Source organism: Haplochromis burtoni, unplaced genomic scaffold, assembly GCF_018398535.1.
Source record: "Haplochromis burtoni strain Fernald_Lab_line unplaced genomic scaffold, NCSU_Asbu1 Contig_12, whole genome shotgun sequence".
In the NCBI taxonomy this organism is placed as follows: Eukaryota; Metazoa; Chordata; class Actinopteri; order Cichliformes; family Cichlidae; genus Haplochromis; species Haplochromis burtoni.
In genome coordinates this window covers 1188676-1214577 of record NW_024582373.1, presented here as the reverse complement: position 1 = coordinate 1214577, position 25902 = coordinate 1188676, and the positions used below count along the sequence as shown (strand labels likewise).

General features: G+C 41.3%; 1 protein-coding gene across 2 annotated transcripts in view; it reads right to left on the bottom strand.

The window, feature by feature from the left end:
* cdh4 (cadherin 4, type 1, R-cadherin (retinal)) overlaps nt 1-25902 on the bottom strand; it is a 215250-nt gene that overhangs the window by 31189 nt on the left and 158159 nt on the right. For both annotated transcript variants that reach the window (XM_005915339.3, XM_005915340.3), the window contains exons 6-8: nt 17888-18043; nt 12670-12814; nt 1656-1828 (exon numbers count right to left, since the gene is read on the bottom strand). In XM_005915339.3, coding sequence (XP_005915401.1) covers nt 1656-1828; nt 12670-12814; nt 17888-18043 — 474 coding nt within the window. The remainder of the gene's footprint in view (nt 1-1655; nt 1829-12669; nt 12815-17887; nt 18044-25902) is intronic.

The window sequence follows — 25902 nt, the reverse complement described above, 5'->3', positions numbered from 1 at the left end:
ATCATGCCGTGCCAGCTCCATATAAAAATTGGATAAGGAAGAAGCATTGATGTATTGTCTCTTCTGTTATCAAAACCTGCTTCTGTTCTTGATATTTTAACCATAATTATTCTCTAAATACGCTTGCTGTACTGCTGGTAAAATCCTGTTTTTCATTCTCAATGTATTGGCTGGCCAGGTTTAGCGCTGAGAGGGACCGGTGGGATTTCTCAGAATATAAACATTATGAGACACACTCAGTGGTGCTTTTATGCCGGCAATAAAATCAGCCAACTAAGTTATGGGGATGAGATTATCCCCCATAATGAAGGCATATGAATTTGAATGTTTTTGCCGATTTTTAGCACCGGTGTAGGGGATAGGTTTGAGCATTTGTGTTTGAGACAGTGTCTGCAACACGAAACGCCTGATAAAACGTGGCTGCCCATAGTAACCCGGTGTTGGGAAAAACAAAAGTTCACCCCCGGTGACCTTTCTCATTAGCAGGATAAGATGGAGGATAGCGCTGTGGTTTCGGTGGTGTGTGGGTTGGCAAAGTACCACAGCGAGCAACAGACACGGCAACAGCGGATCAGGCAAACGAAGGCAATGAAAAGAACACTCCTGCGACCTCGTCAGCAGAGAGGTGCTGGATTTACGCGCCCATTATGCCTGCCCTGCTCTGCATGCTGAGATACTTGCCGGTCATTTTTATTTACACACAATAAGCAGACACGCAAATGAATCAAAATTAATGAGGTAATTTTGTGCTCGGTTTGACATTTGTGAAAGGGGGAATGCGGCTGACTTGTTTTTGTTTTTTTTAAAGGTTTTGTTATAATCTGCGATTAAAATTAGATTTTGGGAATTTGCAGGTGGATTTATTTATTTGGGTCTTTATACATTTGTTTGTTTCAGAAAAAAAGCATAGTATGCATATAGAAGTCAAGGAAGCTCATTGTAAAAGTTAAGCAACTGTTAAACAACTAGTAAAGTCTAGTATGAACTTGTGCAAATCTGGATTAAACAATTGGCAAAATGGGATAACGTAGGTCTCGCCTAGGCCTGCATTAAACAACAAAGCCGCTTACCTTGCTATGTGGACTGAGTCTAGATCACACACTAAATGCCATTAAAAGTTGGGGATGGGATTATATTGCCTTACAAAAATGCACACAGACAGGAGGGGATGGTTGCCTTTCTTATTGCGCTATTTTTTAATGTGCTGCAATATGCTGGAGGAAGCACACACAGTCGGTGCCCTTGTAATATAATGGCTGCCTGCCACAACAAAGTGGAGGGCAAAAGGACATCCGCACAGAGCACTGTGTACACACTCTGATGATAAACTTTACATTACATGCACTCCAGTGGGCACCTCGTGTGCTCGCGAATGCTGAATCTTTATTACGTTGCTGTAATAAGTAGTGATAGTCTAATTTCGAGGCCCATCACTGTTCTGGGACTGTTTTTGATGAACACACAGAAAATTAGGTAGAAAAACAGATAAAGTAACAACATTTTATTCTTTAGTAGTATATAAGAATGTGACTCTAAACATGGACGCATAACATAACCGAACCTTCATAATTGTTTTATTGCGTGGACACAAATGAGATGCAGAGTGAATCCTCGATGTAAGTAACGGGAGCACAGAACACACAGCTTACACTGACCTCTCTGTCCAGGCCGGCTGCCACCGTAACAATGTCTCCAGTCTCACTGTTGATGGTGAACATGTTGGGGATGGGGCTGTGGGGGCTCTGGGAGAGGATGCGGTAGCGCACCATGCCGTTCGCTGTGGTGGAGTCGTCCGAGTCTGTGGCGGTAACCTGCATCACAGACGAGCCTGCGGAGAGAAAGATTCAAAACTGTAGCGGATATACGCGTTATGCTGGCTTGACTAGAAGAGGTCAGGCTGGGAAAAAGAAAAAGAAAAAGTAAGCAGGCATACATTAAAATAAAATTTTTAAAAAAGGGCTTTTCAAGTGCCTTTGTTTGTTAAAGATTTTTTCTGAAGTATCAAAGAGAAGGAAGTCGGGCATGTGAAGACTCAGAAGACACAAAAACTTGAAACAAGTCAATCAAGACTTTCCAAATTGCTGTGGCGTACTGTTCTTTGGCAAACATCTTTTAGAATCAGAGCTATTACAGAGCACAGCACAAACACACAAACAAAACCTGTTAAATAAGCTCCCATTTTAAAGCTGCGCTGTTTGGTGGTCTATATATTTCAAACTAGCGGGGCAAAGTTTCCACCTCTGCAGAGTCCATTTAGTAATGAGCACCGGGTCTTCTGCTACTTCCACCATCCATTATTTCAGCCTTCGGCAGCGCTGTCGCTGCCCTTAATGCTTCAATACACTCTCCCTATTTGTCTTAGAATCACAGATAAACACTGCCATTTAAGCCAGACAGCACAGAGGTAGAGAGGCAGAGGGAGTGCTCACGAGGATGTGTGCAGGAAGGGTGTGTATGAGCCCACAGTTCCTTCCAGGCACATGTATGCATTAGTATGCATGTGCGTGTTTGTGTCCTCTCAGCATGTTTCAGGGTGAGAGGCCCTGTGTCCCTGCATCTTCCCCGAGCAGAATTATTGATTTGCACGAGTTTGTCAGCTGGGCTCACAAATGTGACCAGGCAATTAGGAGCACTTGGTGCTGGAAAGAGGAGAGATCACCTCGCCTCCCTCTCAGGGTTCTGTGAAAATGTCACTTTCCATCAGGCAGCCATTTACAGGCTGCTGCTGCTGCCGTTGCTGCTGCCGCTGAGAGAGAAAAAAAAGGCTGTCAGCTTGCAGGAGGAGAAAAGCAGAGAGAAGAGATGGCTGAAACACAAACATGGTTAAATGAGAAGAGCGTGTAAGTAGTGGAAAACACAAAGCGAGGAGGACAAGGACAAAGGAGCTGAAGCGTTAAAAGAAATGAAGGAAGAGTGGTGATGCGTTTGGCGTGATGCACGCGGCCTAATTTATTGACTTAATATTCATTTAGATTCTTTTAAAAACATGCCACTGCTTTCATGTGAGGGGGATCAAAAAAGTAGCTTAGCGACTAATCTTACCTCAGTGGGTTTGGTGGTGGGTGGTCGGTGCCGTGCTGAGCAGGCACTTAATCACAAATGTTCAACTGTCATATCAAAAGTGAATCAAACTGGTCACGTGTCACGTATGTTCTAAAGCAGAAGTAGAAACACCAAGCTTGACTTGGACTCTTTCCAAAGCATAAATTTAAATGTTTCAGCTGAAGCTGGGAAGCCGCCGGATCGGTGGCAGATTCAGCGGTCCCCTGTGGGTCTGAGCCGTTACAGGTGTCTCCATTCCTGTAATTGGGTCTAGATGGCACCATCATTCCTGTGACACCGTGCATGGACGGGATAATTGTAGCCTCGATTTCTATTTCAAACTTCATTAATTTTCAAAGCAGGATTTGTCACGTCGAACAGCAAGGAAAAGAAGAGAGGCCGCAGAAAGACAGGAAAGAGGAAACAATGAGCGATATTCCACCGAGGGGCATCGGTATATAATCAGCCTCTGAAGCCTTCCACACAAGAACAGGACCAGAGAAATCACATGTTCACACGTGAAGCTTTCATTTAGTCATATGATGATTGCTGGCTTTCAGAACCAAAAAAGGAAAGGCTATGGCTGAAAGGGTTAAACTCTGAGCCTGCTTAATTCCGATTTAATTTGAACACTAATACCAAATCCTAATTGCCTTCCTGCTAAAATCGTTGGACCTGAAAATTTGGTAGCAGGCGCATATATTGTTGGCCATTCCAATCACGTGACCAGAGATCACTGGTGAGGTCTATCTGCTGCCTAAACATTAATCAGTCCGAGTCAACAGCCGACTTCCAATTAGGGAGAAGACGGAGTTTAAAAAAAAAAGAAAAGAAAAAGGGAAAAGGAGGATAGAGATGGACAGAAATAGCAGGACTGGCGAGGTGCACACAAAGACAGGCAGGAAAGGTGGAAACTGCAGGGCATAAAACGAAATAAAAGAGGAGCGTAGTGGTGAGAGAGTTTGTAAAGACCACTAAAAGAAAAAAATAAAGGGGAAGTCAGGGAGCGAGAGGGCAGGGGATGGACGATACAAGAGGATAATAATTCTAATCAGTGGAGGGAAGATAGAGGTTTCGTTTCAGCAGCAAAGAGTGGCTGCTGTACAGTACAGGAAGTGCAGGCAGAGAGCCAGAAGGAGAAATAGAGGTTGAGAGGTAAGGAAGGTAAGAGAGAAGCCTTAAGCCTGGTGAATCTTGGCGGGAGTGATGAGCAGGGCTGGGAGTTTTCACACAAGAGCCTCTAATGGTGTCCACAACACTTTGAGGAGACGGGGAATTCAGTCCAACCATTTGAACCATTCAAAAATATTTTCTTTGTCACAGCACATCAGCCGTGTCTGCTGATCTATTCCTGTCGACTTTCATCCAGGACCACAAAGGCAGAAGCCTGTGCTCATGTGAAGGACAGGCAGCAAAGGCTGCTCATTATGCAGGCGAGCAAGAGAATAGCAAAGTGGAGGGAAGTTATTTCAGGCGTCCAGGGATCCAGCTGCAAAAACAGTCAGATTCATTCTCTGAATGCACACTGGTGAGATGTCAGTAAGAGTACTTTCAAAGCTTGGATAGCTCCAAAAGTGTCCTGGCTGAATCATGTGTACTAATAACGGCTGCATTAGCTGGCTCTCAAGAGGAGCACCACACTGATTTTACACATGGAGATCAGTTAACCTGTCATTGTGAGAACTACTTAACCCACAAAAACAGTTGCATATTTTTTTTCTCTCTAGCAGAGCAAGATGATGTCATCGGGTTTATATAAACTGGTACTGTGAGAAAGCTGGGTGTTTAAAACACAGGTGGGTAAAAGTGGGAGCTGTGGGATCCTGTTCCATCCCACTCTGCTGTTTAAGGTTTGGTTTTTCTTGCTTTTAGGTGCTAATTATTATTTTCTAATTGTTTACACCTGCCATCTCATCCTGTCACCACGTTTCCTGCTGGTGCTGTCACCTCCGCTGTTAGTCCCTCCTGTGTCACTCTCCTCTCACACTCTACCAGAGCTTTAAGAAATTATGTCCTGTCATCATCTCCCTCACCATCAGGGATCGTGCAAGTCTTTAAATGCTGCACAAGGAATCAGGGAGCGAGACCGCGAGCCAACATGAGGTCCTGCAAAAGAAAGCGAGGACACTACTTTTGTGGAAATCTTACATCAATGCCACACACCTCCACATGAGGCCAGAGACTGTATTTATATATTGCTTTCACTTTTTTCTTACTTTGTAGTGTACAAGGATACACAGATCACAGCTCAAAGCTATTGTGTGTGTGACAAATCTTACACAGGCACAGTTTATCCTTATGTAACAACAATTCAATTAGGAAGTTGAAAGAAATTATTACTTATCCACACATTAATTTGTTACATTACTATTAATAATAAGTCACAGTTATTCAACTTAATATCTAATGAGTAAAGAATTATTGCATTTTGTAGAGAGCTCTGTGGTTACTTGTACCAGTCACTGTGACAGGTGATCCGGCTGTGCAGCATGACATTAATAAGCGATGTCATTTAAGATCAGCAGTATGGAAACAAAGAATTTCTCTTCTGGCGGCGTTATCGCTTCTCTTTGCATCTCCTTCTTGCACCTCTCTCTCATCCTTGCTGGGATTAGTTAAAACGCGAAGAAGAGATGCAAGTGAGTAAAGAGAGGAGATGTGTTAGCGTACTGAAAAGGGCCCTTTACGTTCCCCTCGCTCGGTGCCAGTCTCAGTACCTTTGTGTCAAGTGTTTCAGCCTTGTGTTCTCCAGGAGGTAATTTGACCTAGTTACTAGTGGGTTTTTTTGACTCTGCCTTTTCCCATTGTGTGCGTCTGTGTGTGTGTTTTTACATACCTTCCTGCCAGATATCTGGACTGATTTGTATGTACTGAGCCTCTGCTTCAAGTTAAAATGTTTCGATTCAATCGGGCTTGTGTTACAGTTCTTGGCACGAGTGTAAGAGAGCTAGCACTTTCTCAGCTTGATCCATTCTGGTTAAAGGTCAAGTAGTCTTTGACAAAGCGTTATAAGAGCTGCTGCTCACACGTCATTAATCTTTACAAACTGCAATACATTTCATTACAAGTCAAAATAAACAAAGCCGTAATTTAAAAACTGAAAGCGCCTCTTGTGACTCTGAAGGCTTTTTATTCACTGCAAACACACATAAGAGATGGTTTATGGGTAACAGATTGCAGATGCATGCACGCCCTGAATGTCAGAGAGCTGTGCGGTCGATTAAATTACAGCGGAGATTTTGACTTGAAAGAGAAAAGACAAACAGTATGTTTAAGAATCTGCTTTAGGCTCAGGAGCATCACACTATTTGAAGCCAGCGGCCATCCCACCTGGTTGGAAAACATAACATATCAGAGAAGCAGCCGAAAGCTGACGGCTGCAATATTACAAAAGAACACCAAGGAAATTTGAGGTTTTAGGAGAATGTTTATTAGTCTGGCTGAGAGGCTGAAACATGTTTCTTGTGTTCAAGTACAAAATGATTTTAGAAGAATTTTTTTTTACCCATAGCTAGTTTCTGAAGTTAAAATTGAATCTCTACTACACATTCCTGTTTTACCAGTTTGTAAGAACAAACTGGTAAAACAAATAAAACGCTATGTGACACAAACTGTCCTTTTTTTTAAGGCGGAAGTGCTAACCGCAGGACCTCTGTGTCAATAAAAATTCACGTGACCCTGATGTATTCTCTGGAGTGGCACTGTAAACCTCCGCCTGTGGCCAGTAGGGACCACAGTGTGATACACACCCCAAAATTGACTGAAACACCACTGAGCCCCAGCACTTCTATTTACCTCCATCACCACATCTCCCTGCTCCTATGCCAGTTCCTAATCATCCCCCACCCAGATACAGAGATTTAAGAGGGAAGTTCTCTTAAATCTCGTTGGGGGGGAATCCAGCCCCCCTCCCCATCCCCTCCCTCACGGGAGGGTAAATCGACTGTGAGAGAAGGCACTCTGCTGCTGGTTTTTGATGTTCCTCTCTCATTTCAGTAGTCCTTTTTGAGAAAGAGGGTCCATAAAAGGGAACAACTTGCTGTCAGAGTCAGGGAGACGGGGGAGGGACGCAGAAGGACAGAACATCACAGGGCAGATGTTCTGAGTATGCCGCAGCCTCAGAACACAAGAGCTTTCTGAAGAAGTCACGCCATCATGACAAATCTTTATCTGAGCCCACTTAACACGATGTAAGGACTGTCTCATGCTGCAGTCTCAGAGATTTTCTGGAGTGTAAGGCCATTCTAGTGTCCTTTTTTGATGACATTGGCGTTTGATATGTATGTTGTTGTTTTTTCAATATGCATGTCAGCCTGAGCTTATAGGCATTTAGCCACAGGAGGCTTGCAGGGATTTCTTTTATTGTATTCTGCATGAGGAGTAGCAGGTTCACCAAGCTTTACTCGATGCCTTTATATTCAGACTCAGCTCTATTCATTCCTTGCTGACATAAGCTGAATATGGAGCACTGCATGAGTAGACTTGATTACCTGCAAAAAATTAATTCCAATACTCACAGGTTTGTTGGGGCTGAGCAAGGTCCTGGTGACAGAAAGTGTCAGTTGTGTGGATTTCAGAGCTGATCCTGCCTGGTTGTGCGATCAGATCTCTACCTAACAGTAACATCTGGTGACGGCGATAAGGGCGGTTCCCTGTAGGACTTCCTCTTTGATGGCTTTCGCACAGTGCTAGCTATGAGGGTGTGTTGTAATGCTTCAGAGAACCTCTGATAGCTGCATCTGTCGATGCTGAAAGTGATACACCCGGCGCTTGATGCATTCAGGTGAATTTTTTGCATTTTAGGGGTGGAGTTACAAAACCATTTGAACTGCCTCATACATTTTCTATTGTGCATACTGAAGACGAAAGGCACACTTATAGACAGTTTAACCTAAGCTGTTTAAAGAATTTACGCTGAAAACCCAACTGTTATGAGGCCAAAGCATTGAAAGACTCAGCTGTGGAGACATCTGTCATTATGGTGATACAAACTAACTCTCCTTCAGAGCATCAACATGAGAGAAAATATGCCTGCAGGTTCTTAAATTACAGACAAACTTCAGCTTGACTCTGGACACAAAGTTGAGTGTGCTGTCAAGTTTTAACCCTGTAATGCCAAGTGCATCATATTTGATACATAGTTACCAACCTCTACATCATCACTGTACGATATTTTTAACCATAACCACCTCATATCTTTTTAATTTGTTTAAGATAAGCCAATTTTCTGGCATTTATTTCATAGTTCAGGCTTTTTAGTCTTAACCTGTCACATAAAAACTTACATCATTTCTTTTTGGTGTGGCAATATTGTTTTGAAATATGAGCATAACTTTTCTGCACTTGTGGAAAAATGTGTTGGAATTCTTTTAATGCTTTTTAAATGTGCTGTGTGCACTGGGAGACTGAGATCGAGGCATACTGAGAGATACTGTGTACAGCAGCACTGCTGCCCAGAGCAGCACCTGTCAGCTGCTGTGTTGTGACAGGCTTCACTCCACCTGTTGCCAGCATGGAAAGATAGTGTGTCACTCTGGGCAACACCTGAGAGATTTCACGGTCTTTTTTTTTGTTAATGACTGAAAATGTCAGTTTATGTAAAAGTGCTCCTCCTCATGATATAATCCACCGGCAAGCAAGAAGAAGTGCCACAAATAATGAAGACAGGTCAAACAGGTGGGACGAGGTGAGAAAATGAAAAAAGGGAAAAATCCAGTGCAAATACACTATTGCTAAACTCACAGCACCTTCTATTTGTATTGGAGATTTAAGTTCTTTTATCAAATGTATGTATTTTAATTTGTTGCCTTAGATTTAGTGATTTAAAGTATTAGTGATTCCAGTGGGTACAAAAAAAATCCCCAAAAAGATTTGAGTCAAACTCAGGATACATATTTCAAAAGCACTTGACTGCACATTCAACTGTCTGCCAGGTTCGCTAATTAGAAATAGTGGGTATAAAAACTAACTTCAGCAAAGCTCTGCAGCACTTAACTGGAATCCTAGACTGGATCTATTAATAGGCTGTAAAAGATTTAACTGGCTGAGGATGTATTAAATGCTTAAATGGGCCAGAAAAGTATAAAAGTATGTCTCGAACCTCTGCTGAAGATAAATCGTTGTTTTCTTCGACTAAACATGCAATTAGACCAACATGCGGTCTATTTTTCTAATTAAAATTCATCAAATTTCAGACGAATGACTGTACAAAAGAAAACAAAAAGGGGCCGTGCTCCTCCACGTGAAATATGACTGTTTTTTAAACAACAAACACACAGCCCATCTTGTCACCTAACAGTGTGTGCTCTGCAAACAAGTGTTACTTGGCAGTGATTGCTTAATGAAGGGCAGAGCAATTATATTGTACAGAGTGTAACGTTTTTGTTGTTAATTGGTATCACAGATTTTGCCCGGCTTAATGCAATATTGAATTCAAACACTTTTTGTCATTGCAGTCTTTCATTTGAAACTACACAGAGAGAATCAGAGTGAAAAACAAAGAAAGTAGCTTTTGGAATGTCTGGTTACCCTCGCTAATTAGGAGCTCTGTATATAGACCCACGCTCCACTGAGGAGTAACCAGCGTTCACGTGCACACACACACACACACACACAGTCCAGCACATACACATGCGCAACATGCGTTCCTATATTGTTTACAAATCCCCCTGAGATTAAACTTGCAGCAGAACAATATCTGAACGCTGTGAAGACAAACACGGGTCCTCAGGGTCTGATTGTTAAAACAGGAGTTCTTCCAGTCGAGACATTGTGCATTCTGCTCTTGTCTCTGGCTTCGCACTGACCGCAACTCTGTTCCCTGATTCTGAGAGAAGCTCTACATCTCTCCATGCTCTGCAGAATCTGATAATGATGCATCCAGCCAAGATGCTGTAACATAAATATCTCGCCGACGTGCCCTTGTCTAACCCAACGAGAAAAAGCCAAGAGTCACGGTGAAACATTGATCTTATAAGCTAATGTAAAAAGGGCCCATAAACAACAAATTTTTTTGCAAGTCTCAGTAATAATTAATGTAAATATGGCTACCGCACAGCTTCCAATGAACTGCTACATTAGTTATCTTGAGAAGAGCACAGTATGATGACAAAAAGGGCCGTGGAGTCATGATTTTCCATGCAGTGATTGAGATTGCTGTATTAAGTGGGTATTAAGTAATTACAGACTTGTGTTCGCAGGTATTTTATAGCCCCTACAGCACCTATACCCCCCACCCACCCCCAGTCACCAAGTCAAACAATAAGAATTTGTGAAGCTGCCCCATCCTTTGACAAATTAGGGTTATTAGTTATACAGTTATTAGCGCTACAGGTAGTTGTTGTATTTGTTATACTGTGTCTGAAGGCCTGAAGGCAGCCTTTTCAGATCAGCACATTAACTAGATTAGTTCAGTGAAATAAAGCTGTTGACTTAAAACTACTTAACCAGAGTTCAGTCGAGTTCCCAGACTCTCCCCCTAAAAACAGATTGTATGTATAACACATCGGTATTAGGGGTGCACAGTTATGATATGATGGTATGCAAGAAAAAGATGCTAGCAGCTGGTGATGTGAGACAGGAGCATCGCTTGAATGCTCCATATGACAGGAACAGTAAACAGTGGATGGAAATCACTGACGTGGTTGCAGGTAAAGGAGGGCTTTAAGCAGCTGGTTAAAAAACTCGACCTGAAATTCAACATCTCAAGCAAAAAATACTTTATGTCCACTTTTCAGTTTCAGTTTTATTATGTGACAATTTTATTGTGCTGAGACGTAACGACGTGAAGTTACTTTAGTTATTGTTCACGTGTTCAGCAGTTATGTTATAGTTTTGCTTAAATTTTCCAGGGAATGCACAACCTTGGCTATTTTTGTGCTTGCATTTGACTTATGCTGCGTCATTGCTATTGCACTATAATGCTGCTGATGGTACTTTGCAGTAATGCACTCATACTGTGTATTAGGTAGTCTGTCATCAAAGCTGCAGTCTTGAAATGTTCAGTATTTCACAAATATCATTACTGTGAATTTTTGAGAAATATGATGATATCATTTTGAGGTTATATCGCCCACCTCTACCATCCAGCTACTGTTTGCGCTGCAGTACTCTAGCTAAACTTGGATTGCTTCCTGGAAGTGCAGGTCTGACCATTTGTGCCATTGACTGGATCGTCTCCAATGTGTCAGGCAGTGACTCCGGAAATTGTATTTCATCTTTAGGAAAAGGATGAAGCTGGAGGGAGCCGCATCATGTAAGCAGGGTAGGTGAATTCTGAAGGTGAAGACTTTGAAGGTGAAGGCAGAATATTTAAATCTTGTTTTCTGTTTTTGTAACAGAAACATTTTGCACTCACACCTTGCACTGTTGAAGCAGACAAATAAAACCTTTTCTTTTTTCCATTTTCTCTAATCACAACTGTGAGCGTAATAACAAGTAAGTCTAAATGCAGAGCCGAGTACGCTACTCTTTTTGTCATGTTTTCTAACATTGAGCTGTTCGTATTGTTGGGGAGCTGTTAGTTGACACTGATTTGATTCTTAATATCTCTAAGGAGTATTTTCTTATGATTTCTAAACAGATTTACCAACATGATGATGACATATATTTCTTGTAAGTCGCTGAACTCAAAACTATGTACATTATATCTGTGTATTCTGGGCTCTGGGGAGGCCAATCCATGTTGTGTGTTTTTCTATCCAGGTATGCTTTTACTGCATTGGCAGTATGTTTGAGATAATTTTCATGATGAAAATTGAAGCTATTGCCAATCAAATGCTTTCCAGATGGTATTGCATGGTTGCTCAAAATATGACTGTACTTTTCTGTGTTCATAAATCCATCAATTTGGACAAGATCTCCATTGTAATGAATAAATCTTTTTTTGGTACTGGTTTTATATTGTTGTATTTATCCGTGACACCTTAAAGGCTGGTCCGTAAAAATATTGTCGGACATAAACCACTCCGTGGTGCAAAAAAAATGGGGACCGCTGGTGTAAGGTGTTTTTTTTAGGACTTGACCTTCAGATACTGTTCATCTGACAGTTTTTAGGCCTGACACTTCTTCGTTTGTCCTCCACTTGCCCAGTTTCCTCAAATCATTTACAGACACGCCATTACCAGTTCAGAGTATCCCAGGTTATGAGCTATTACCTCTTTGGGAAATACTTTGCAAAACTAATATTTCATGTTAAACTGTGCTGTCTTTGGCATACCTAAATCTATCCTTTCATATATTTAACTAAAGAAAATGGGACAAATTAAGCTAAAATGCCTGAAGGTAACAATTTAAAATTGGTTCTTTGCTGAGTCGCTAGATATGTGTATAGACAGCACAGGTTCATTCCTTGAGTTAGGTGACTTTTTATGCTAGAAAAATGTATATGGCAGTTTAAAATGCCCTAATAAACAAACAAACAAGCAGAAAAATCCAGTGAAAATGGTCAGGTACAAGGACTGTCTAAAGAAAAAATGTGACCTTCAAAAAGTCTGGAGAACTAATGCTTAAAAAATGAGTTGCTCAAGACTGCAGACAACTTTTTGTACATTATGGCTGAATAATCTACATTTTCACATTAGACTGTATTAGATTCATGATCTCATCACAAGTAGAAATAATTGGTACCTGGTTTGGATCCTTCTGCCACAGAGCCGTTATACACCTGGTTTTGAAACTCGGGTCTGTTGTCATTCATGTCGATCACATAGATGTACAGGTCGATCGGGTTCTCCACCTGGTTCCCGTTCATGTCCACTGCATGTGCACGCAGCTATAAAAAGGCCCAAGTGAAAGAAAAAAATGATATCATTAGCATTCAGTACAACATTTAAGGTTGTATGAATATTCCATATATAGCTCAACTAAGTCTGATAACGAGGCATCGGATTGATGCATAAGACACTTTGCAAAGATTCTGCAGAAAGGAAAAACCTCAGTACCAACAGCTTCCTCGACTTTGTTAATTGGCATCTTCATATAATCTGCAAATATTCTTTTTCATGTCTGCCAACAGGGCATGAGTATCCTGTTGGTACCTTGGCACGGACCACAACAGCACAGACAGGGGCAAAGCAGTGAAATGTTCCAAACACACAAACAACACCTATTTTGTTGTTAGCACAGCCAGAGGCCTGAAAAATATCAGAGAGGTGTTGCTGCTCAAGCTGTGGTTTCTTTTTGTTCAGGGAGAATGTTTGTCTCAGTTTGTTCTGACAAAGCCATCCATTTGGATGGATGTCTCCGTCTGATGAGCTGTTCCTTGACAATTCACAGTGTGAGAAGAGAGAAAGAGAGAGGAGAGAGGGAAAGAAAGAAGGGGCGGGAAAAAAACGGCGAATGAGATGGGACGAAGAGAAGAGAAGAGTGAATGAGTCCTGTGGAAGCAAATGAGAGATGAAAATACAAAGAGGCAGTGCGGAGGTGTGGGGGCTTGAACAGGCAAGACTGACAAAAGCAATCATCATCTGCAGTGGAATGTCTTAATCTCCACCACTGCTCTTACACACCCTCTTCTCCCCACCAGTCCCCTCTAATGATATCTAATATAACGCAAAGCTTTGTAATAGCCCTGGAACCAAACTGGCACTGTTCACCATGACTTACATTACTCTCATTCAATTGCATACACATTCGTATCCTCTGCAGAAATGTTAATCAATCACAGCTTGGCTTGTTAAATGGAGAAGGGCTCTCATTCTGGCTAAAACAGACACGCTGGCAGCAAAATATTTTGTCTGCACACAGTCGAGGAGGGTCTTCCTGTCAGCCTATTTACAGGAAACCGTGATGCATTGTGGGGCGACATGAAAGATTGAATGGCGGCACCTGCCTTTGCCAAAACACCACCGATCATGTCGGCTTTTGTGCCTGTCTGTCAAGGATTCATCGAACCCTAGCCGAACTGCTTGAGCATTCCAAACACCAATTCAAACACATGTTTACACACATTAACACGGACGCCGACGAGCAGGAAGATTACACACTGGGGAGGCGTGCACAGCCAATCAAAAGAGCCCTCTTTAGCCACTTAATGATCCTCAAGATGGTAGTTTTCCATTGGCTGAAGCACAGCAAACAAACATGGAGAGGAGACCCAACAAACAAACAAGCCCAATCTGTTTTCTCAGCTGTGAACACTGCACAGTGTGGAAGTGTGACTGTGATATGTGCGACTGCGATATGTGTGGCTGCCTCAACTGCACGGGTGTGTATGTGCGACCGCTGTGTATTTTTGTCTTTGTGTCACACTGTGTTTTCGTTTGTGTGTGTTCTGTCCTTTCTGCTTGCAGATTTGTGCGTGTGTATATTCCTGCACATTTTCTTTTATTTCTATATGTGTCAGCGTTTATATATTCACATTTCTGCATGTGTCTTCCTGCGTATGTTCTCGGGAGTCTGTTTATGTGTCTCTGCGTTTGTGTGCTCAGTGGCGGGGTTGGAAATGTGATCACAGGGCCTGGATGAGTGTGCCTTGCGCAAACTGCAAATGTATGTGTGGAAAGCAACATCAGTATTCTGCAGCGTGAGCTTTAGGATGACTAGACCAACCACAGAGGAGAAATACAGTTTGTACTTTGCACCATTGGCTCCCTTAGCCAATGTATAGCTATACTAGCATGGTGCTTCAAGTGGAGTGTTTATTTTTTCTGCTAAGATTCTGAGGCCAAGGTTACCTTGTAGCTTTAAGAATCGTGTTACCAGCAGCCTGTCACAAAATCACATAATTTCTTCTCTTTAGTTCCTACACTATATGTACTCTATGTACAATATATGTATGTATACATGAGTAAATAAACTGTATATACTCACTCCTTGTTGTAGTGTGGCTGAGATTAGTGCTACATTTTAGCTAGCAACAGTCCACCATGATAAAGACTCATGTAGTGATTAATGACTTCTGGCCAAAGCTCATGTTGAGAGTTAATTAGTAATTAACTTTGCAACACTCATGCCTCAGTCCAATGTATGAGGCGTGAGCGTTGCAAGGAAAAACTTAGATCTTCATCTCATAACATGTAAAATTAATATTGTGAAGCGCTATTCTTATCTCGCCAAAAGAAATAACCAGTAGGCTTTTCAGAGGTGATTTATTTTCAAGTCATCTAAACCAAATCCATTGCATTAACTTAAAATTAAGAAGCGCTCACTTAATTAGGCATGGAATATTAAGCTCATGAGTTATCCTTTACAGATGTGTCATACATAACCTCACATGAACATGAAGATCAAGATATTGTTGGAGTTTTTTCTGTCTCACGTGCTGCATGGAACAGCAGATAGTGTAGATGAAATATTCAGTTTAGATTTGGTCAGCTTGCTGCATGAGTGGCTCTTACAGGAAGCAGGGCACAGAGCAGCTACCCAATTGCTGTATATTTAGCGGGCAGTTACCTGTGCTAGTTCCATAATGTTGCTATGCCCATGTTGGCAAACTCTACACAGACACTCTGTATTAGGGAGCTGGCAAAGAGTGTTTAATGTTCGCTTGACTGTGTTGGATCTTCGCGTGCTCACATGACACGTAGTTAGATAAGCATTTACACTATTTTAATTATACCTCGTTCACAATAACACTTATAACTTATGATTTCAGTTGTAGTTTAGCTTAGACTTACTTTTTGGAGGCCATGGGTTTAAGACAACCTAGCTTAGAAGATAAAGTCTAATGAATCTGAATATCTTTTGATTTTTTAAAGTCGAGTTCCAGCAGTTGGTCAAAGTTTAAACTTATTTACTGAGACATCATAACATGCTTTAGAAGGAATGGCATAAAAAACGTGGCCAGCTCGTTGATTTAACTCCAAATGCTTGCAAAACTAATTACATTACCATTAGTGTCTATTTTTAAAGCCATTTAGTACATGTTAACATCATGGCGTCACAACATAAACATGTTAGTATTGCCATTTCAAGCCTCACAGCGCTGTTATTGTAGCTGAATGTAATATCAATATAAATACAGTAATAAGCATAATGGTTCCAGAAAATTACTTGTATTTGAGGCCAGTTGAAAAAATGCTGTATACCAGCTGTCCATGACCGGATCTTTTAGATTATAACCCTTCCTGTATGCTTAAGTGCATGCATTCATGCAACAAAAGATGGAAAAAGAAAAAAAGCACATTTGGGGTTTTTTTTTCTTCTTGCAATTCTCCTTGTGCCCTGCTTCATCACAGTAGGTCTGTATTACAAAACTGAAGCTCAGGCTAACACCCACTCTCCTCACCTCACAGATCACTTCCCCCTGGTGCTAGTCTGTCAAAAACAGCAGCCTTGTCTCTCTTTTCTCTTGAACCCAAAACTAACAAGCAAAGTTTGGCCTATGAGGGCACACAGTAGTGCTGGGAACTTCCTATCAAGTTAAAAGGAGGAAAGTCATGGACTAAATTTCCCGTGGGTCGATCACTAGCTACATTCTCCTGCAGTAAATCATACATCACATCACAAGCAGCATGGGTCCACGGTGTCTAAATAGGAGGTTCATTCAACTTGAAGTGCTCTCAACCATACATGCTGTTTTCACTACAGGTTGTGTCAAATAAGAACTGTTTACTGAGCCGCTGTCCTTTCCCAGGGACCAATAACCTGCCTGCTTTATTGATCCCAATTTGCTGGTTGAGAGTACGAGCAGGTATGGAGAGACAACAATCACATACACAGTCAGCAGTGACCAGAGTCTGAATGCAGCAAGTGAGGGAACAAGAGGATCATCTGCATGAGAAAAGCAAGACAAACTAATCAAGAAGACAATCACATAGAGCTTTGTGGAATTTACCAATGCATATCTATGTGCATGCCTGTGTGTATACATTCAAAGTTTGTACTGTTGGCATAATGCTGAGTGTATGCAATGAAGGCACCCCCTCCCCTCTTTCCTGAAGAGACAGGAGCATGCTTTTGAATTAGCTCTATCGGCGGCTCAGCCATCCATCACTCTGACAGGCGCGCAGGAGTTGTGACTCTGACACCGGCGTTCACCTCAAGTGGAGGTGTTAGTCTTTGCTGAGATAAATTGAAACCTGTAATGTGGGTATATGAACTAATGGCCTAGCATTAGCACAAGCCTCATGTGGCCCTGCATATTTAATTCACACATATGAAAAGCTGTTTAACCCGAGGTTCCAGAGAGACCAATCATTTGGTTTTCTCTGTGTGCATATGTGTGCGTGAGTGTGGTAGGGAATCACTAGGCCACATGTAGGCTAACTATACAGCTGTCAGCCTGCCCCAATGAGCAGCGCAGCTGCTCAGAGTGCATGAGGTAAGTTTGCAACAATGTGTGGGATTGAAGTGCAAAAAGGAAAGTGGGACACGGACAGAAAGTAAGAGAGGTGGAAAAGAAGACCTGAGCCCACTAACGGTAAATCAGCTATCAATCAGCATGCCATACACAGAAACACACACATATACCAGCTCATACACACATATGCCAAGCTTGTTAGCTCTGATGGCACAAACGTGCACAACAATTTACCTGCACATCACTTTGCATTTGTGTGTTCAAATCCTCCTACTCTGCACTGCTAAACCCAAATCCATATGGCAGTTTCCGCGGCAGTGGGTTTTGTCAAACCAGTCTTCATTTCATAGCTGATTTCGGCTTCAATTAACTCCTGGAGCGGCTGATGTGAAGGTACTGTACATCAGAGCAGTGATTGCTCTGAATGCACCCTGACTTGTCATTTAGTTTTGGCAGACGACATTACTTGTTAAAAGGAAAGGTAGATGGGGAAGAGATGGGCCCCGGCACATTTCCTCAAGGATAATTGGGAGATAATGAGACAGACATAACTGGAGCTAGAGAGAAAACAAAAACAGGCGAGTAGAGACATTTCTTTCTTACATGGAAGGAAGCTCTTTCTTCTCTGTCCAGAGGTTGGGTGACAAACATGTTGCCGCTGATGGGATCTATGTTGTAGATACCACTCGGGGGCTGATCAGCGCCTGCTCCGGTGATGCTGTAGCGGATGCCCACATCCTTATCCTGATCGGAGCGGATCTGAGGACAGAGCCAGAGAAGCAAGTTGAACAGAGAGGAAAATCTTTTTTTTTTTTTAGTCCTTTCAAGCTTTGCCTGCAATTGCAACAAAAAGTACAAAATGTTCAGAGCAGAACAGTATGTGACATAAATTGTCAAAAACACACTATGACCTTAAACTAAAAGTTTGTGAGAAAACTAACAGTATGTGGAATGTTTGATAGATACATTGATGATAACATTTTCACAGAAAACTCTCTTTTGTGTCTTTGAACCTACAGCCCAGAGGTGAAAATGGAAGATTGAACAATGTGCACTGAGGGGAAATAGATGTACTGCCAGCAGATTTTTGTCCGATCTTTGATTTTCTTTACTTTTATGGCAGATTTTATGGCATGTGTCTGAATTATGGCAGAAGCCTTGAAAAAAAAAAATCAACATGACTTCATGTCTAACAATGACAGCATTTCTGATGGAGACTTTCCTGGACTGTGAAACTGATTAATGACTTCATTTTAGATTTCTTCTCATTTCAGCTTTTACACATTTAGTCACAGGCAAAGAAAAAAGACGTAGCATGACACCACTTCCTGTGAGATGGTATCTCTAGCACTGAAAAGCTACACCACTGGTACTCCATTTTTCTCTGAGCTTGAATTTTGCTTTTTATTAGCTGTTTTAGGTTAAACAAAACAAAAAAACAGACTTTTTTTCTCCACTTTTTCACTATCCGGATATCAACACTGGAAATCCCGAGAACTGACCACCGCCCCCAGAGGCCTAGCCATCAAAAGATTCCCGATGGGTCCCCAGACTCCACCATACTGAACTGCAGCTGGTAATGGTAGATTGCTGCAAGCGATCTCCCAGGAAGCAGAACGAGGTCTACCATTGCCAGCAGCAAACCAAGACTGTGGATTTTCTGTGCATCTGCAGGACAAGTCTCACAGATAAATGATGAATAACCTCAAGAACCAGATCAACAGCAATCCGGCCAGTTTGGGCCTGGACTAGCAAACTTTATAAAAATAAAATATTTACACATATCCCCTATAACTCTGTAATCATACTACACCTTTCTCTCTTGTTGTATGTTTGCAGTTACACCTTCTAGTAGTCCACAGACAGGCTTGGCTGTCTGTGGACAAATACTTACAGATACTAACCCTAAAGTACAGTTAAATACTACTTATATAGCTAATTCATACCTTTTATTTGAAAGGGGCATTTCTATCAGGGATGGACATTTGAGAGCTCATGTTAACAAAAGATGTTAAAAAACAGCCCACTTGGTTTTCACTTGATTAGTGGTGTGTCTCTGTAGTGTAGAGGCTTCCACATTTACTAAACAAGCAACAGATCCCTTGTTCAAGACCAGGAGGAGACCCAAACGCCTCAGAGCGACCTGTCAGGAACTACATCTGGTGTGAAAACTTGTCAAATCCCACACATTTTGCTACCTGCTGTGGTGGATAAGGGAGCAGGAGGAAGAAGCTTGTTTCCATTTAATTGCTGCACATTACGACAAAAATCAGCTAGTAATCATAAAGAATTACCACTGGTGATGTTTATGAAATGACATCCTTTCCAGCCAATTCCTCAGTATTTTTTAAAATAACTTCATGGGAGTTAAGTGGTTAAACTAAATAAGAACTCACAACAAAAAAACCCAAACTGTTATTAATGTGAAACATAGCAAAATGATGTTTTTTGTTTTTTTTTTATTTTTTTTATTAAAGATTTTTGTATGTTTGCGGTTGTTGTCATGTTGTACAATAACTTTCAGCTACTGGATGCCTGCTTGGTAGTACTGGTGGTAGTACTGGGTGAGAGATAAGAGGCTAAACATCTTGATTGTCTCAAAGCAGTGCAAACGACTGATTACAATAGTCAATGACTAGCTCACCTTGACTTTTCCCTGGGATTTTACAGGGATTATGGGTGGGCTTAAGTTAAGTGGCCACACTGCTGATTATAGGTTGCAAAGCTACAACTGACAATACTAATTAAAAGTGTTTAACAATTAATTAATTAACCATTTTGTTCATTAAATTCCTGAAAGTATTACAAATGGCCCAATAATTTGTTCTTCTAATTTAATCTATTATATACGATTATGATAAGTTTGCATATGCAAGTTTTACTGTAGACAAACAGAGAAAAACGGAAAATCATTAACTGTAGTGAAAAAAGAAAAAAAAGAAAAAATGCTTTATTCCAATAATATATATTAAAAGAGTAGAACAGAGGAAAAAGTACGTGTGTACGTGTTTAAGGTGACGCAGGCTTTGAGTGACCGTAGTGAGACTTTAGTGAGTGTAGAAGGAAGAGGGTTTATGGGAGGCGCGGAGCGAGAGAATCAATCAATAATCGGGATAGCTGCCAATTAAATTTGGTGCTGGTGTTTTAGCTCTGCAGCGGTAATCAAATAATCTTTCCTCCGACTTCAAACTCACGTTCTAAACACAACGCCGGGTTTCCTGGGTTTTTTTTCTACTTTATTGGGACTGAACCATCACTATGGTTACAAGTCAGAGGGAATAATGGAGAAATGAAGAAAAGGGAAGTCTTGACTCTTTTTTCTCTCTATCTTTCTCTTCCCCCTCCTATGCAATTTTCCTGGTCTGTGGGGCTGCAGATCATGCATGAAAATGAAATTACTTCATCCGTTCAGTGGTGACGGTGGCTGCTGCATAAAACATTTCTCTGTTTGAACATGATACCCTCTCTCTTAATTTCGAACGTGGTGCTCCCACACCCACGGTGCAGCGCTCCTCTGTAGCTTTCACAATTTTCATTTCCTGAGCTCGCTTCACACAGGATCCATTTGTGGATGCTGCAGGTTCAGGTGTAATGTACAATATTGTAAAAATTCTATCAATCTGTGCACTTAGGCGGTTCCATTTGGCATTTAATCACTGGAGCACGAAGATACTGTAGGACTAATTGCATTTATTATTCACAACACCCACTATCTGCCAATCAAAGCAGGATGAAATTATGGCATAAACAATAACATAATTTGATCATTCACCCTCATCATCAGTGTCATTTGTTTGGATAACAGACAGATAATGTGGAGCAGATCAGACGCATTATGCATTTCAGTAATGAGAACGTGCCTGTGAAATCCTCTGTCTTATCTGTGAAGGAGACAAACACGTTAAGGGCTCTGTGCTCAAAACCAGAAGAAATACACACACACGCAAACAACAAACATCTGCTCAAGCTGCAGGGACAGCCAGAAAGAAGAAGAAGAAGATGAAGAAAAAGAAAAATTTACCACCCCGAATCGGCTTTTTCTTCTTTTTTATTTTAGCATAGACACTTCCTGGGTGGATAAGAAGCAGCTTGTAGTCATGTATGTGAGTTTAGTGAAGTGTTTGACAGGTAAGAGATTCTCTCTGTGTGCACCAATGCGTGGATCAAAAGGACCAGCTCAGTTCAATAATTCACAAGACCGTCATGAGGGAATCATGAAATTTTCACCTGCCACGGGTATGCGAGTCTGCATGCGGACTTGTGCACGTTTACTTACCGACAGTGTGTGTTTGCGAGCAATCTGTTTCTTCGGCGGAACTTCAAAGCTCAGAGAGTGCAGTTGGCAATTCAGTATAATAGCCCCAAGAGGAGACAAAGGAACTCTTACACATCATGCGGCCTTTTGCTCTTATGCCTTCTTAAAATTCCACATCAAGGCCACATGAGACCAGATGTCATATTTGTTGGTGTCTCTTAATGAAGAGTCTTTATATCAATAAATTGAATAAATGAAGAAGCGCGGTTTCTCGGTGCCCCGGGAATCCCATGAGTGACAACTGCTCAATTGAGCCATTTGAATAGAATGCTAATGATGAAAGCAGGGATTTCTGTCCTCCTCTTGCTTTCTCGCTCAGTGTCTATCTATCCCCATCTTTAATTCTCCTTGTTATTTCAGTTCCTCCTAGTAGATCGAATGGCTACTAATCACACTTAAAATAGCAGGGAGAGGCAGATGCAAGGGACTTAACTGGTTGTCTGTCTCAGTCAGATCAGAACAGACATCAGATAAGTGACCTATTTGTAGCTCTCTGAGAGTGATTTCCTTGATTACTGACAACTGCTAGGATCCTGGGAGACAAGCTATCAGCGTGAGAAGAAAGATGGAGAGGGATGGAGGCAGAGAGACACAGAGAGCGAAAGCAATGGGAGTTGGAGAAAATTAGATGAAGAATTAGTGTTCTGCTTAAACTCCTTGGGGTGACACAAGGCACGCAAACACATAGAAGAAAAGAAACGGAAAGGAATACATTTCCATTTATTTAGCATAGCGGCTGGCTGCCTAATTAGCGCACTGTGAAGTTTCAGTCTGTCCAAATCTCCTTTAATTGATCCAACCCTGTATGATCGCCCTATCTGCATAAGTAGTTTGATGCCGACATAAACAGGGACTAATTTGGTGTTTATTTGATGGCACTCTGTTTTTCATCTATTTACTCCGAGTCTAACTTATTTCTAGCAACGCTGCAAAATGAACACAGCCGGATTTTGCTGTACAAGGGACACGCACGTGTGCAGCTATTCTTCTCTTTCCCAGGAAACAACTATCCTTTAACCAGGAAGTCATTAGGACAGCGTGCCGCAGGCACCCATGGGATCATTAAGGGTTATGTGTGCCATGGGCTAATGTCACACAATAATGGGACTCTATGGTTTACACGCTTTGATGGCCTCTTTTATGTCTCATCCATGCTTTCAGGCCTGTGTTGTAATCCTTTGGTTTTACACATTCCAGGCTCACTCTATATTTTATTGCTCTGGGCTCAGTCACCTCGCTTTGCCTTCTGGGCACATTAAAGAGACCCCCACAGGTTAGGGAGGCTTAAAAAACACTCTCCTATTAATATACTGTTATTATGAGGACAATGGTGCGTGCTGTTTGCCACTAATGATCACTTTTTTAATTGAGCAAATGCTTGTCCAAAAAGCATACCCTGTACTCGTGCAAATGTCCCACACAGACAGTGAACATACAGTGGGCGGTTAAATTAGTGCTACTCATCTTACCTCTGCTGTAGTGGTTTGGAAAGACCAAACCAGAATAAATTTGGAATCAATAAAGGTTTTTTTTAATTTGAAAAATGACTGATTTAAGAAGAAACGCTAGAATAAATCAGCGCTAACAGTTCAAGCTTGCTCATCACTGCCTCCACATCATATCAGAGCTCATTCAAAATAACCAGTCGTTGCATTCTTACTTCTATCACATATATCTGAACGAATAGCAAATAATGTTCACGTGTAAACAAACCGGCATTCACAGCTACATAGGCAGCTTGCTTGGTCGGCTGCAGAGCTACTCCCCCAAATAAGCTTTAGTGCAATGAGCTACAACACAATAGCCAAGCCAGGTGACTAGTTATGTGTTTAGCACTGTCTAATTACATCCTCCAAGGAGGTTATGTTTTTGGTAGTGTTTGCATGCATATCATAACTCTGTCTGTAAACATGACAGCACTAGAGGTTTTCAATGACTTCTTTGTAGGGGTGTAGAGTGCAGCCCTGTAAACAATCCATTATATTTTGGCATAGATGCAGCAAGATCTTCAAGTTCAACTTAATGATTTTGTTGAAAATTGACATAATGTCTTTAAAACTTATTATTGTAAATGGACTGGTTCTTTTCTAATCTCCTTGAGGGTTTCACTTCCCACAAATTACCTCATTTAGCATAGCACTTTTTTCCACGCCTAAATGCTTTTCTTTCTAAGATTCACACTGGAGAGCAACTTGGGGTTCAGTTTTTTGCCCACTCTGGTATGCAGAATGGATCTAACCACCAACCTTCCAATTAGAAGATGACCTGTGCTAAACTACAGCATCTTAATCTCATAGTACAAGCCTGGTGTGATCTGTCAACATATAGTTGACAAAATATCATGTCACATATGACCTTTGACCTCTCCTTCGAGGTCAACAGATGGATCTGAAGGTCTAAATAATGCTGACACACACATATATCTATATCTATGCATCTCTCTGTGTGTACACATATAAGGAATTACAGACTCGATTTCTTGCCTCTGTCTCCCTAAAATAAAAACTTACCATGACTCATAATTAATAAATTGATTCAGTGACAATAAGACTGAAAAACATCTAAATTTCCCTCTTGTGTTGGACATCTGATGTTGCTGTATCTAGGTAACGATCAAATGCACTGTAAATTATGCAGCGTTGTTTTTCCCCCTTGAATCTTATTTTTGTGACTGCCTATGATTAGTTTCATCTCTTTTGTCTATGCTACAGCTGCGTCAAATTAATTTTTTATATTTAACTCTCTTATCTATGGGGCTTGCGCTCCAGTTCTCTCTCTTGATCCCTACCCAACGCAGACACATTTAATATTCTGTGCTTAGTGGTAAACATGTCAGTGTCGTCTATTTATAATGTTTGGTAGGAGTAAATGTCACCGATGCCACCAAAAGTCAAATATCAAAACACCTACTGCACAGCAGTTATTAGAGTTTGGTATAAAGTCTGTAAGTTTGAAGGATGGTTAATATGAAGTAGTTAAATGCAGGAAAAGCCAAAGTAATGACATTTCCATGCTGAGATGCATTATGGGGGGAGATGATGCCAACCACTCAGGGCACAGACATGAGATGTCAAACACGGTTAAGACAACATCTGCCAAATATCAGGATTCTTTTAATAGAACCTACTTACTGTCTTCCTGCCTCGTAGGTATATAGTGACAAGTCGTCGTTGCTTTTAGTCTCAGTTTGTAGCCAAAGTTGTACATAGGCACATATGTGCACACAGGGCATAACAATATAGTTTTGTCATCTATAACTGAAATAGTGTAGACTGGTGCTCTGTTTTAAGGAGCTGATGGATTCAGCATAAACGAGAATCAATCATAAGATTTTGAGCATTTTCAGCCAGGTTTTAAGAGATAATTAGATCTCATTTGTTCGCTGATGGTGTTGCTGCTTAGTTCACATTTCCCTGAAGTAGTAGTGTGAATATGTGGTGGGTTCAGCTGCAAGCTCATATGTCTCATTTGTATTTGGTTTACTGCGCCTTTTTACACTGCTGCCCATTGACTTGGGGAATTGCTGGCAAGCTATTTAATTTCTTTTAAAATATCCTTTCATTTGTTTCCCTTTCCCTTTTTTTACACTTTCATAGCAGATTCATTGCATGTGTGGCACCTCACTGAGTGGTTTTAAGGAAAGAAAATGACACTGCCACGCTGGAAAAGACAATTGATTTTCTTATCTTAAGCAGTCTGACTTTGGTGTCACCGCTTGGGTTAAAGTATTCCGATCTGACAACAAACCTTTGCAGTCATAGGGGCGCGGGAATGGTTCCCAACCCGCGTTTCTGCGAACGGACGAATTGCTATGTTAAACGGCATTATCAAAAGCATCTGTGCATCTGAGAACTACACAGGCATCCTTGAAAATCGCTGTGTTTGATAATGTCTCATCTTTTCCTGCTGTTATACAGTATCTGTTTTCTCTTTGTTGAACATGAGGGAAATGGCAAAACTACATGCTTTTTAACTTCCTCTTAAATTTCAGTTTTGCATTGCTTTGATCCCTCCTGCTGTGTGCTTGTCACTCTTCAAAGCTGATGTACCCTGCTTTTGATGGGGAAGAGGAATTCAAATAGTGTGATAGGCCATCCACACAAACATCCAACAAAATGAAATAGGAGGGAATAAGAAAGTGAAGGATGAAAGAAATGGAAACATGGGCTGACAAAATGGAAACAAAATTTCCAATTAGAGAGAATGTAGGACCTCAAGTTTTTGCCAGCCTCCCAACTTTTCTTCCTGCGGAATACAATAACAGCCTTGCGCGCGCGAGAGTGGCGACAAATGGGGTAAAACC